The following is a 14,737-nucleotide window of genomic DNA, read 5'->3' on the forward strand; positions in this document are numbered from 1 at the left end:
TCAGTCCTGTCTGACTCTTTTCGGCCCCATGGGCTATACAGTCCATGGAATTCTCCAGGCCAGAATACTGGAGTGGGTATCCTTTCTCTTCTCCAAGGGATCTTCCCAACCTAGGGATCGAACCCAGGTCTCCCGCATTACAGGTGGATTCTTTACCAACTGAGCCACAAGGGAAGACCTTAGCTTTTTCAGCACCAAGAACTAACAGCAAGCACATAGCTTTTTCGGTCACCAAAATGCCTTCTGACCAAGGCATGGACTGCCATCCCTGAAAGATTTGAACTCCTAGGGCTGTACCTTTCCCTAAAGGAACATCTGCTGAATGTTGCTAAAATCTGAAATGGAGCACCTTCCAATCTCTAGGACACGTCCTCATAGGATATTTTAGTAGCAAAAATCAGAGAACAAGTTTATAAACTTTGGGAGTTTGGCAAGTCCTTTTTCCCTTGTTTTCACAGCTGCTAACAGAGCACAAAGGTCGTTGGTGCTAATTAGACTAAGACGTGTGAAGAGAACACCACAAAGGGGGACAAGGGTGCCCAAGAAATGTTACTCCCCCACTGCCACACAGTTGACGAGGATTCCTTGAGGCACTGACAGGACTCAAAGATTTTTTTTTATCTAAGAGGTAATTCAGTATACAAAAATGCTTCACAAAGGTTCAAGATGGTTTTAAATCACTTCTCAGTTTTTCTAAATGGAAAAGAGGTGAGAGATTGGTACATATGTCACTCCAGTTGGGCCATAATGGTCATACAGAGCAGCAGTAACAGATGGAAGGGGATACATGGACTCCGGGCTATTTCTGTCCATTTCTCATCGGGTTTGCCACCCCACCTGCAACTGACCTAAGCATGAGTGGGGACCTATGAACACTCATGCAGTCCAAGCAGGTTCAGGGACGCTCCTCAAAGCTGCTGGTGGCCTGGAACTGACTCCTGGACTCCTAACATCGTCATAGAATGGGAGCTTTGGGTCTCTCACTGAGCTTATGGGCAGATTGGTGAAGATAACAAGTGTCACAGACTTCCCCGGGCAGTCCAGTTGTTAAGACTCTATGCTTCCACTGCAGAGAGCGTGGGTTTGATCCCTGGTCAGGGAACTAAGATGCCCCATGCCGGGCGATGAGGCCAAAAACTAAAAATAAGTTAAGAATAAAACAGAGAACAAGGGTCAGATGCTCAGAAGTATCTATGCTCAAATGACCCCTGCAGACTCATCTTGGGTTTGCTACTTCTTCCTTCTCTGCCTTGTGTGCCACCCTGTGCCAGGCTCCAGGACCAGTGGACGGCCAACTGATCAAGTTGAATCAGTGCCTCCGCACCCCTGGTGTGACCTGAGACCTTCGTGTCACCCTGAGGCTGAGCCTTTGGCATGGCTAAACCTGTGGTCACCTACAAGCCACATTATTCTAAGCAGGTGAGAAAGGAAGACATCTTAATATCTGGAAGTCAGAAACAAAGGGGCCACCCACTTGGTCTTCACTTTATACTTAAGACAACCCAACTATTATTTCATGCAATTGAGAAAAATGTCAGCAGATCAAGACTTGAGGCTAGATGATAGAAACCAGCTCCGGTCTCCTGGTTAGATCTCAGGAGCCAGGCTCTCGGCCTTGGTGCTGTTAGGGTGGCCATAATGCAAGGATGATTTAAATACAGCTGTTTTGTTAATCATGGGCCATCATTCCTTGATACATGCAGGAAAAAATTTCAGCTTCATCCTCAAGGCTATTTTGTCACCCACGCTTTAAATTCCAGCTCCATCTGCTCAGCCTAGACCCAGCCCAGTATTCTGGCTTCGTTTGCCCAAAGGAAGCTTCTGGTTCTATCCAATGAGCTCCATGGCTCATCTCTTGGCTTACATCTGTCAATTCAACATGCAGCCAGTAAGTGTGTGGCATGCACTTCAGCCCCACACTCTCGACCACCCATGGCTCTGGGGGTGGGGGTCTGAGAAAACCTCTCTGCACCAAGCAAACCAGGGAGCCCGTCGGTGCTCCTGAGATACTGTGGGAACACATTGCACACTCAAAGACCTCACGTTTGGAGGTGGCCGTTTGGCTTACAAATGTTACAAGGTACTTTCAATCCTCTCATGGCTTTCATTTCCATAACTTACAGCAAAAAAACTGGGGCTAACCTAAGGGATGACCCCAAGCTCTGACTCGGGATTCTAGCCCAGCACCTTCCATTTCCAGTGCCCAAACACTAGAAATTTCTGGGCTCTCACCATCCTGGAAGGCCACTCGAAGGGGGCTGTGTGGTCCTGGTCTTCTGGTGCCTTTGCTTAGAATGTGCCACCCATCTCTGACCCATCTACCTTGAGAAGTCTTCTGCCTAAACGTTAATATTTATCATTTACAGCTGGCCACGGCCCCTCTCAAAGGTGAAGACAATAAAATTTATGACTGGTGCTCTATCAGACAACAGAGGAGCATAAAAGCCGCAGGAAGAGTGAGAGCCCATTAGCCTGCAGACATCTGGAAGGTTCCGGCATGGGGTTGTTGCTGTGCGCTTTCCTCCTGGGGCTGCTACTGCTTCTGGGTCAAGGTAAGTCCACTTTTTGCTCATCAGGCAACCAACAGCTCAGCCCTGCAGGTGTCCCACTTCGCTTCTGCTTGGAGCTTGAGAGAGGAGCAGGCAGGTTGCAAGGCAGAGGTTTGAGTGCCTACAGCTGTGGGGAAGAGGCGGGTCTTGGAACAGGCGAGAAGGTGCAGACGGGCTGCAGCCCCGTGGTGGGGAAGCAAGCAGTGCGGGTAGGGGTCTCAGAGCCCCAGCTGCTCCTTCTCTGTGCTGTGTGGTCTTGGGCAAGTTCTACCTCCCTGGACCTTGATTCTTAACATGGAGATATTGATACCTCTGCTACCACTAATGGTAAGCCCATTTGTATGATCGCCTGGGCTTTGCTTGTTTTTTTGCTGAAAGGGGAGAGGGAGGCAGATTTGAGGATGATAAATGCTAAGGGATGGCCCCACGCTTTTTAGGAATACCGGCCCTGATTGAAACAAGAGGTCGCCCAGCCAGGGCTCTGGAATCCTCAGAGCTCATGATTAGAAGACTGGGCCTCTGTCCCTTCTCTCCCAGCCCCTGGCTCTTCCTTTCTCCCTTTGTCCAGAAAGGCAGAATCTCTTAAACCTGAAGTAGGCCGTAAAGATGACTTTTTTACTCTCTCCAAATGAGAGGACTGGGCCCAGAGTGGGAAGACCCTGAAGCCCCCTGACAGAGAGGAGGAGGTGAGGACAGAGGCCAGGGCCTGCTGGTGTCCAAGCCCTGCTTCTTCTACTTACCTAGGACATGTCGCCGCTTTCTCAGAGTCTCTGGGGTGGGAGGTAGGTGTGGTGGTGGAAGATGGTACCTGCTCAGCTCCCTGTATGGGAAGACCGCATTTTCCTGACTACTCCTGAGGCCTAGGAATCTTTATTGACCATTTGAATTCCTCTTTTGTGATGTGCCTATTCTTGTGTGTTTCCCATCTTTTTCCCAAAGGTTTGTCCTTTTTCCTACTTTATTTTGTTTTAGTTTTTAATATGCACTGTGCACTTGCTGTTCGTTTGGTATAACCAAAAATATCTTCTGTTCTGGGTGCTTGTTTTTCCAGCCTCTTTATAGAGACTTTAAGAGAGCAAAATTCTCAATTTAGGGGGAAATAAATTCACCAGGAAACCCCAGAGGAAGACCACCCAAATGAGAACAATTGGAGGCATTTATTCTGAGGTTGCTTCCCAGGTGGCACAGTGGTAAAGAATCCACCTGCCAATGCAGGAGGCTCGGGTTCTGTCCCTGGGTTGGGAAGATCACCTGGAGAAGGAAATGGCAGCCCGCTCCAGTCTTCTTACCTGTAAAATCCCCTGGACAGAGGAGCCTGGCAGGATAAAGTCTGTGGGGTTACAAAGAGTCAGGCACGACTGAGCACATCAGTGCGTTACTCCAAATTTGCTATGGCCAGGAGGCAGCTGCTATCATTTGCGTTGGGCAGAGATGCCTTCAAGGCAGGCAGAGGAGTGGGAAAGCTTGATGACCAAAAAGGAGAAGATTTCAGGGGTGCTCTGATTGGTGGCAGTTGCCAGAGGGAAAATAGCTGCAGGTAGCTAACTGGAAGGCGGGCCCTAGGAAACATACTCAGCTTCTCTGGTTCGTCCTGTGTTGGAAGCAGGGACCAAAGTAGGGGTAATGTAGACATGGACCAGGTCCTGATTGTTTTAGGCTGATTGCTGCAGGAGTGGTGGGGGGGCTTCCTTGCCTGTCTACTGCAGATGTGTGGGTCAAAGTTGTATTGTCATCTATGATCTGGCTATTGTCTGTTTGTATATTACCTGTCCATTTCTAAAGTTTTTTAATCTTTTCTGGTTTGTGCTTTTTGTGTTGTCTTTAAGAACTTCTCTCTGGTCTCTGGGTCAAGAAGATATTATCCTATATTTCCTTCTAAAAACTTTATAAATTTGCTTTTCTCCATGGATCTTTTTAAAGACATCCGGGATTCATTTTTGTGACTAATGTAAGAGGAGAACCACCCCCCTCCCCCTTTTTTTAAATCACACAGATGTGTCTGACTCTGACTCTTTTTAACCCCATGGGCTATACAGTTCATGGAATTCTCCAGGCCAGAATACTGGAGTGGGTAGTCATTCCCTTCTCCAGGGGATCTTCCCGACCCAGGAACTGAACCAGAGTCTCCTGCATTGCAGGCAGATTCTTTACCAGCTGAGCTACCAGGGAAGCCCTAGTGGGATTTTTTCTCTCACACAATATCTGGTTGTCTCAGCACCATTGAACAGTTGGTTGCTTCCTCACCTCTGTTCACATATAAAGGATTCACAAGTGCCTGAATCTGTTTGAAATCTGTTTTGCTTTATTGGCTGCTTTGTCTATTTTTGTGCCAGGAGCTCATTATCTTAATTCTATAGGTTTATAGTAAGCTTTATTATTGGTAAAAACAAGTCTATTTTTTCTTCTTCTTTAAAAGTGACTTGGCTTTGAACTTTCATATAAATTTTACTATTTATCAATTCCTACCCCCAAAAAAACCTGTCAGACTTTTGATAGAAATTGCTTTTAATTCTACAAATCAAGTTTAGGGGAAAATAAATATCTTTACAATATTGAGTCTTCTTTAATGTCACTCAACAGTTCATAGTTTTCTCTGAGGTCTTGCATATGTCTTATTCAATTTTTTTCTTAGTTATGTGATTCTTTTGGTGTAGGATAAATGGAATGTTGAATTATCATTTTGAAAATGTTATTGGTATATAGAAATAAATTTTTATTTTTTACCCAATTAAACTCTTGGGCTTCCCTGGTAGTTCAGACAGTAAAGAGTCTGCCTGCATTGCAGGTTCTATCCCTGGGTTGGGAAGATTCCCTGGAGAAGGAAATGGCAACCCACTCCAGTATCCTTGCCTGGAAAATTCCATGGACGAGGAGCCTGGAGAGCTATAATCCATGGAGTCACAAAGAATCAGACACAACTGAGCAACTTCACATGTACAAACTTAAAAATTTTAATAAGTTATCTGTATATTCGTTTGAATTTTCTGTATATGCAATCCTGCTAATGAGGACAGTTCAGTTGCTCTTTTTTCGACTTGTGTACCTATTCTTTCTTTAGACTTACTGTGCTGGCTGGTGCCTCCAACTACAATTTTCTCATAGCAGTGATGGTTGGAGGCACTCTTGTCTTATTTACAAGTTCAAAAGGAAAGTGTTTAATGTTTCATCAGTAAGTGTGGTGTTTGCTACAGGCTTTTCTGTAGGTACTCTTTATGAGACTAAGAAAGTTCTATTTTATTCCTAATTTGCTAAGAGGTTTAAAAAAGTTGTGAGTGGGTGCTGAATTTTATCTAACTTTTTTTTGCACTTATTGAGATGATTGTATGATTTACTCTAATATGGTGAATAAGTTAATTGGCTTTGTACTATTTTGTTCATTTTTTCAGTCATTGCTTGTTAGATTTACCAAATACCATGCACTGCATTTATTTTCCTGCCTCTTTAATCCCTTTTAATCTAGAATAGTTCTTTAGTCTTTTTTCCCGCTTTTTTTTTTTGTATTTTTGTGTTCTTGAAAAACTGAGGCTTGTTTTTTTGCACTGCAGTTTGAATTTTTCCAAATTGTTTCTTTACTGCTACAGTCAGACTAAACTCTTCAGGTAGCAATACAACATAGATTGTGTTGTGTCCTTGATGTGTAACATTTAGGGATACATGTGATATTAGCAAATATTTTCATTGATGTTAAATTCGAAAATTTGGTTAAGGTGGTGTCTGCCAGATTTCTCCCTTGTAGAGGTACCTCCCCATGTGATTTATAGTGTGTAGGCAGATACCAAGTGATTGTTCTTATAACTTATGGTTTTAGCATCCATTGATAATTTTTACCTGAATTATTACCATAGTGAGTGTAAGATGGTGATTTTTAAATGTCTATTGTTTCTTCTTCTATTGTTAGTTGGCATTCCTCTTTAAAAAAATTCTCTTCTAAAAATACCCCATTCTTTTTAGATTTATTTTTCATAAAAGATAAAATTGACTTGTGGATTCTTTTTTTTAATCAGTATGTTATAACCCAGCCTTGTGCTTACTCATTTTGATGCTCAAGTTATTGGGCTGTGAGAGCCTCTCCAAGCTGACTTCTGTTTCCTCATCAATTTTTAAGCACTTTTAACTTTATGGAACAAGTTATTCAGACTAATCTATTTTTCCTATTTCAGCCATGCAGTTAGCAATGCCTTTAAGATGCTAATTGATAGGGGATTTTATTTAGATCCAGGTGCTGGTGGTATTCATTGCTGCTGGAGTGTCATTATGTCTAAGCTCTCAGCGGCAGAGCCCAGAAACATAGTTTTCTTTCTAAAAAGATGTGTTTATACAGATATCTCTACTTTTAGTTAGGTTAGGGTTTTAGCTCCTGGTCCTATTCCAGACTTGTATTTTCCTTATCCCGCAGTGCAAACCAGCTTTACAAAAACTTGATACATTTGTTAATTTATTGAATCCTACAGTACATACAATATTAGAATTACTACAATACTACACCACAAACAAATGAAGTTCAAAATCTTTGTTTTTTTGTCCTTAGACTGTTTGTCCTGTTCCACTCAGGGTATGTAATCAAAATATTTTGATCAAAGTCACTTGTTTTAACTCTTTTCTTCTCTCTGTATGGTTATCTATTTGACATATAATTTTGTTTCTGTTTGTATTCAATTATAGTGTTTCTCCCATTCTTGTTGATTTTACTTTTTTTTTCCAAGATTTTTTTTGATGAGGACTATTTTTAAAATCTTGATTGAATTTGTTACAATATTGCTTCTGTTTTATGTTTTGTTTTGCTTTTTTTTTTGGCCATGAGGCGTATGGGATCTTAGCCTCCCCATCAGGGATTTAACCCATACCCCCCGCATTGGAAGGCAAAATCTTAACCACTGGACCACCAGGAAAGTCCCTCACTTCATTTTTTGAATATATAAAACATTAACATGTTTCAAGAGTCAAAGCTGTGTGAAAAGATATACTCAGAATTTCCATTCCTATCCCTAGCCTTTCTATCCCATTTCTACCTGTCCCTGTAGGTAACAGATTTAATTATTGTCATATCCTTTCTATGTTTCGCTGTGCAAATATGTATTATTGTTCTTCTTGCACAAAGATAAACTATTATAAATTTCTTTTGCATACTGTTTTTTTTTATTTTTCATTTAACGACATGTCCAGAAATTACATTATATCTGTTCAGATATCTTTTTAACTTTTTTCCCAACTGTAGGATATTCCATTATATACCACATGTATTCAGTCAATCTCCCAACATGGGCATTAGGTTGTTTCCAATATTCAGCTATTTTAGGTAATGCTGTCATGAACAATCGTGTACATGTGTCTTTTTTATGTTTTTGGAGGTATAGCTTAGGGTAAATTCCTAAAACTGGGATTTCTGGGTCAAAGGATAAGTACACAAATGGTTAGATATTACTAAAATCTCCCCCAGCCATAGGGATTGTACCATTTTACATTCCCACTGGCAATATATATATATATATATATATATATATATATACACACACATATATATATATATATATATGAAAACGCCTACTTCTCCATAGCTTGACAATAGAGTATATCGTCAGGCCTTAGAATTCTTGAAATGCCACAGATGAGAAGTAGTATTTTAGTTAAATTCTCTGATTGCAAACGGAGATGTCTTAAAAAAAAATCATGTATTCTCAGGTGCCAAAAAACAATGAATGGGTAAGTTCCAAAAGTATAAACACTTTTCAAAGTCTCATGCCTGCATCACGTTTGATAATGTCCCATTGACCAAAGCAATTCATACGTCCAACCTGGGTTTAAGGGGTAGAGAACTTAACCTCTCCTCTTGCTGGGAGGAACAGCAATGTTATATTGCCAAGTGACATACATTCAAGGATAGGAAGAATTTGTGATTATTTTGCAATCCACTTTACCTACTTTCTTGCTCTTGTTTTCTAGGATTTTCATAGCTATTTTTGCATGTTTATTTTTCTATATGAATCTTATAATCAATTCACCTAGCTTTAGAAAAAGGAAAGGTATTGCTGTTTTATTGAAATTGCCTTAAATTTGTAAATGGAGGAAAATAGGCTTATTCAGAAGTGTTTTATCTTATTATAAATGTCTTCGCTTCCATTATATTTGCTTCCATTATATTTGGCCATATACTGGTGTATATGAAGGTTTTTAATTTTTATGTTAATTTTATACTTCATATCTTGCTAAATCATTTTATTGTTTGAATTAGTTTTAACACTGATTCGCTAGAGTTTTCAAGGTTACTCTCACGTTATCAACAGATAGCTTTCCTTTTTCTGACTTTACTTTTCTGATTGCGTTGTCTGCTGCTCCAATACAGTTAAACAACAAGGGAGATAGTGGGAATTCTCATTTTGTTCCTAACTTTAGTAGAAAACAAATTTTCCTTGTTCAGTTAGATGATGGGCTTTGGGAATTATACATATATACACATAAATTATGTTTTGTGTGTTCATATTAAGGAAGTATCCACAAATTTGTTTTCTTGAGTGTGTTTATATTTATCAGAAATGAATGTTAAAGCTGTTGAAGGTCTTTTCAGCATCTATGGAAACATCTTTTTCCTTTCAGATTTTTGAAAATTGGTTTCATTTTTCAAATTTAATTTACATTTAGTTCTCTATCAAATTTGCAATGTCACTTTTTAAAATAATTTTGTGTTCCTATAAATATCCTCAAATTTGTCTTTTATTTTTAAAAACAGCAGTTCTATAATTTTTGTCTATAATTTCAGTCTTCAAAGTTTTTGATCTATTTTCTTTGTTTTTTCTGCTAATACTTGCTCCTGGATATGTTGTTTGTTTCTGTGCTTGGTTACTTTTTAGTGTGTGGTGCTTTAACTCCTTGAAAAACTAAGATTCGTTGAGGCCTAGGATGAAGATGCCTATCTTCAGAGACTATGAACATTATCTGTCAGGCACCTGGGGCACTACCATTATACTCTTCAAAATAAACTCATGGTGTGAGGTTCAGTAGAACAGCCAAGCCCCATGCTAAGCACTGTACATATATAACAACTTCCCTTTAAGAGGGGTGTACTCTTCTCCCCATTTGATAGATGAGAAAACTGAGACTCAGAAGTTAAATAACTTGCCTAAGTTCATCCAGCTAATAAGCACCGAAGCCAGAATTCAGTTCCAAGTCTGAGACCAGAGAAAAGGCCTTTCACCATCTTCCTGCATCACAATAGAGCCCAGCGGAGGAAAGAACCAAACCAGAGCTTTTGTTCAAGCTCTAAAATGGACTCAACAAAACCCATATGAAAACAGATTCCTGTTCTGAAAGTTTCAATTTAGAAAAGTTTTGATTTAGAAAACTGAAACCTCCCTATCTTAAAACTGAAATTTGCTAAAGCAAGTTGGCAAGGAAGCCCTGTGCCTAATAAAATACAATTTTCTCTAGAATTTCACTTCCCTGTCAGGGGTCAGAAGTTCTCCAGGAGACTGTCATACTGTCATACTAGTAAATGAAGGCTCTTGGCTTGGTAGCACACCCACGCCAGGCCTGTCGCTGCAAAGCCAAAGATGGGAACTGGGCGAAGTCATTGTGTGAGGAAAGGAATGCCTCTTTTATTATTAGAACAAGTAAAGTTAGTCAATGTTTGTTTTACAAGGGCCTGCAGTCCTTCCTGGAGGTTACCAGCGCAGTCTTCTAGAAATAGTCTCTTTCCAGTTAACAGAAATCAACCTTGGAGGACTTCTCGTTGGCCCAGATCTTTCCAGTTATTGCTGGGGGGTTGGGGGTGGGGGGGGCAGGGGCACCTGTCTAGTTGGTGCAGAGCCATCCCTGGAGCTCTGGTGTCAGACTCTCTCGTCTACATCAGATGCCTGAATCCCCATTCCCGCCCCTGCTTCAACTCATACACTTGCCTCCGAATTCCTGCCCTGAGTAGTAGGCACAGGTATGGGATTTTCTCTGGGGGCTCAGGAGTCCTACTTTTCTGGAATGTCATCTGCACCTTGTAGATACTGAAGACTTTATTGTCACTCATCATTTTCATCTAGTTGCATTTTTGCTACTGTCAGTTAACTGTCTGAGCACCCTTCTAAGAACCCAAGTAGGGCTGAGCCTGGTTGGGAAATAAAAAACCAAATGTAAGGAAGCCTCTGGGGAGAGAGAACTGATCTGCATAAAATCACTGGAGAAGAATTAAGCACCAAAATAGGTGCAAGTAGATGTAATAAAAGCAACAGGATTCAGAGAACTGAGAGATGAATGTGGGCTGGAGAGGTTTCACGTGGGAGTTGAAACTCAATTAAGTGCTGGGGATGAGTGGGATTAACGTAAAGGCAGAGGAACAGGGAGGGCATCCAAGTAGGGGAAACAGCATACCCAAAGGCAAAGTCAGGGCTCAACAGGATGGGTTTGAGGAGCAGGGAGCAGGCCTGCCAGATTGCAGTGCAGGATTGGTGTCAGGAGAGGTGACGAATTAGGTAAAGTGCAATTTTGAAATCTTTCAGTTCAGTTCAGTCTCTCAGTTGTGTCCAATTCTTTGCGACCTCATGGACTGCAGCATGCCAGGACTCCCTGTCCATCACCAGCTCCCAGAGTTTACTCACTCATGTCCATCGAGTTGGTGATACCATCCAACCATCTCATCCTCTGTTGTCCCTTTCTCCTCCCATCTTCAATCTTTCCCAGCATCAGGGTCTTTTCAAATGAAATTTCAAATTTGAAATCCTTAGATGAGAACAATAGAGTATCAGAGTGTCTTAAGACTTAGAGACTTCTAAAATGATTTAATCCAAATATGTTATTTTACATTTTAAAAAACTAAACCCTATATGTAAAATAGGTAAATAACAAGGTCCTACGGTATAGCTTGAAGTAAAAATGTTAGTCGCTCAGTAGTGTCTGACTCTTTGCAACCCCATGGACTGTAGCCTGTGAGGCTCCTCTGTCCATGGAATTCTCCAGGCAAGAATACTGGAGTGGGTTGCCATTTCCTCCTCTAGGGGATCTTCCCAACCCAGGGATCGAACCCAGGTCTCCTGAATTGCAGGCATATTCTTTACTGTCTGAGCTGCCAAGGAAGCTTAGGAAACTATATGAAAATCATGTAATAAACCATGATGTGAAAGAATAGGAAAAAGTGTGTATATGTATGTGTATATATATATATATATATATATATATACACAAAACTGAATCACTTAGCTGTACACCAGAAGCTTACATAACATTGTAAATCAACTATAGTTCAATTAAAATTTAAAGGCCCAAACAACTAAGCCTTAGAGAGGTCAAGTGACTGGCTCAAGGTCATGCAACAAGCCTAGGGTTTGGATTTGCTGCATTGGGAAGTGGGAACTGTTCAATGTTCTTCAGCAGGGGAGTGGCCTAATGGAAGTGGTATTTTGGGCAGGATGAGTCTGCTGGCTTCAGACATAAAAGGTCACGAGCTGAAAGAGGCGACAGGCTAGTGAGTCAGTGGGCCTGCCTCCTAGAGAGAGGCCCAGCAGGGTGTTTGCTGGGCTCTGGGAAGGCCTGCTCTCCTTCTGGCTTAGGCAGCCATTTCCTCTTACACTCCTGTGTCTCAGGGAGAAGCAGTGGTCCTCGGGCAATGCTCCCTTCCTCACACAAGCAGGTAGTTTTGAAGGGAACTCCAAGCCCTTCATAGATCCATGAGCTTGAGAATAAAGCAGCTTTCCAAATGGGAAAGTTCCCTTGGGCTTCCATGATTAGTGTCCAAGCAATTCACAAATGCTTTGACAATTTCTCCCCAAAGGCCTAAAGGTGATGTGAGAAAGGCAAGAATTTTTCTTCCCATTTACCTGGTAGGAAACAGAGAATTGGAGTGAAGGCCCAGGAGTCAGTGGGGACAGGTCCGAGGGGTCCTGAGTTTCCATTTGGGTCTTCAAATCTAGACACTTCGATTCCAGGAATATCCTCTTTGTGATGCCTCAGAGCAGTTTTCAGGGATGAGTTAAATCACCAAGGTAAACGTGAATTCTCTGGTTATATGAGGAAATCCCAAAACATTGAGACTAGAAGGATCTGAAAAATGGTCTATGCTTGATCATGTCTCTGATATTGAAATCTGAATAATCATAGCTTCCAGTTACTTCACCATGTGTCAGATGCTGCACTTTGCGTTTACATGTGTTTAATCCTGACAGTGACTCCATGAGGCAACTATTATCAACCTTACCTCAAAAGTGAGGAAATGGAGGTCTGGAGAGATTGACCAGACCAAGAGTGTCCAAGCTCCTAACACCTGTCTGGTGTGTGTGCCACATGCCCACCTTGGTCCTCAGCCTCTGCCTGGACCAGGTGCCCTGAGTGGCCCATTCTTATTGAGGTAGCCCAAGCTATTCTACCAAGGGACAATCTGTCTCCACCGGTCCTGTCCTGGCTTGGGGGTCATGTGGAACAACACCGTCCCCCTTGGTTTTCCAGTCCTTTCAGATACTGAAGGAACTTCTCATATGTCCCCCCTAAGCTTCCCATTTCTGGTCTTCCCAAGTGTGTTTTAAAATGATATCTGACTATTCTTCAATGTGTCCTACCTGTTCTTTGATCTTCTTTCCTTCTTTCTTGTCTTCTTCAGAGTAAATATTTCCATCGTTTCAGTTGCCCCATGCTATCCTGCTCAGTGTTAGCTTGCTGTCTATACAGTTGTGTTATTTTGGCATTTGATTATAGCATGCATCCTTGTCCTATTAAAGTCTAATATAAATAAATGAATGGGCTTCCCTGGTGGTTCATACGGTAAAAAATCTGCCTGCAATGTGGGAAAAGGGAACGGCTAACCCCTCCAGTATTCTTTCCTGGAGAATTCCATGGACAGAGGAGCCTGGTGGGCTGTATCAGTCCTTGGGGTTGCAAAGAGTTCAACACGACTAAATTACTAACATTTAATCATTTCCCAGATAAAGGGAAAACCTCACACAAGTGTAGCTCCATTTGCTCCATTCAAATCTGCTCATGTTACATATATTTTAAACTCTACACTGTATCCTTTTTTTAAAAAAATTATTTATTTGACTGTACCAGGTCTTAGTTGAAGCATGTGAGATCCAGTTCCCTGACCAGGGATCAAACCTGGGCCCCCTGCATTGAGAGCACAGTCTTAGCCACTCAACCACCAGGGAAGTCCCCTTTTTTACTTTTTTTATATCAAGGTTGGTTAACTTTTTTTCTGTAAAGGGTCAAATGGTAAACATTTGGTTTTGTGGATCATGTATAGTCTCTACCACAAGTTCTTATTTGTTTTATAACCCTATAAAATGTAAATATCATTCTTGTCTAGTGAGCCATATAAAAATAAGCTGTGGGCAGATTTGATCTATGGGTCATAATTTGTTGAGTTCTGTTTTATACAGGCAATTTTAGTTTGGATTTACCTCCATATTTACTCTTTGTGTACTTCCTTTCTTTTTATATTACCGTGCTTCCACATGGGATCATCTTCCTTTTAGCATTTTAAATACATCATTCCACTGCCCTCTGGCCTCCACCATTTCCCATAAGTCAGCCGTTAACCATAATGTTGGTCTCCTATACATGAAAAGTTGTTTTTCTTCTGTTGAGTTTTGTTTACCTTGGCTTTAATCTACACCTAGACACATCAATTATTACAGTTGATATGTCCAGGGAAAATTGTGTTTTTCTTACCTAAAGTGTTCTTTTTGTTTGTTTGCTTTTGTTTTTTCCCTGCTTCTTTGATCTGTGGCTCAATGTTCATCAAATGTGAGAAAATTTCAGCCATTATCTCTTAATCTTTCTCTGCCTCCCTCTCTCTGCCTCTTCTGGGACTCATTACCTGGTTATTTTGTATGCTTGACAATATCCACACACTTCTTATGCTCTCTTCATTCTTCTTCAATCTCTTTTTCTCTGTATTTTTCAGAAAGGTACTTTATATTGATCTATCTTTAAGTTTACAGATTCTTTTTTTCTGCCATCTCAAGTCTGTTACTGAGACCATCTAGTACATTTTTCAGTTATTTTACTTTTCACTTCTGGACTTTTTTTTTAGCTTCTATTTGTTGAGTCTCTAACTTTTTTTCTTCAAAAAAGAAATTTTCCTTTAATTCTTTGAACACATATATAATAGCTACTTTGAAAATCTTGCCTGCAAAACTCAACATCTGGGCCCACTCAGAGCCAGTTTTCATTGGCTCCTGACTAGTTTTTCATTGGCTAGTTTTCATCGAAAACTGGAC

The 14,737-nt window shown here is 41.1% G+C and overlaps 1 protein-coding gene across 1 annotated transcript in view; it reads left to right on the forward strand.

Moving 5' to 3' along the window:
- PLB1 (phospholipase B1) overlaps window positions 1–14,737 on the forward strand; it is a 186,251-nt gene that overhangs the window by 63,227 nt on the left and 108,287 nt on the right. Inside the window, exon 6 of the mRNA XM_081484271.1 lies at window positions 2,367–2,552. Coding sequence (XP_081340397.1) covers window positions 2,498–2,552 — 55 coding nt within the window. The 5' untranslated portion in view covers window positions 2,367–2,497. The remainder of the gene's footprint in view (window positions 1–2,366; window positions 2,553–14,737) is intronic.

This window comes from Giraffa tippelskirchi, chromosome 4, assembly GCF_054371585.1.
Source record: "Giraffa tippelskirchi isolate mGirTip1 chromosome 4, T2T-mGirTip1v1.2.pri, whole genome shotgun sequence".
In the NCBI taxonomy this organism is placed as follows: domain Eukaryota; kingdom Metazoa; phylum Chordata; class Mammalia; order Artiodactyla; family Giraffidae; genus Giraffa; species Giraffa tippelskirchi.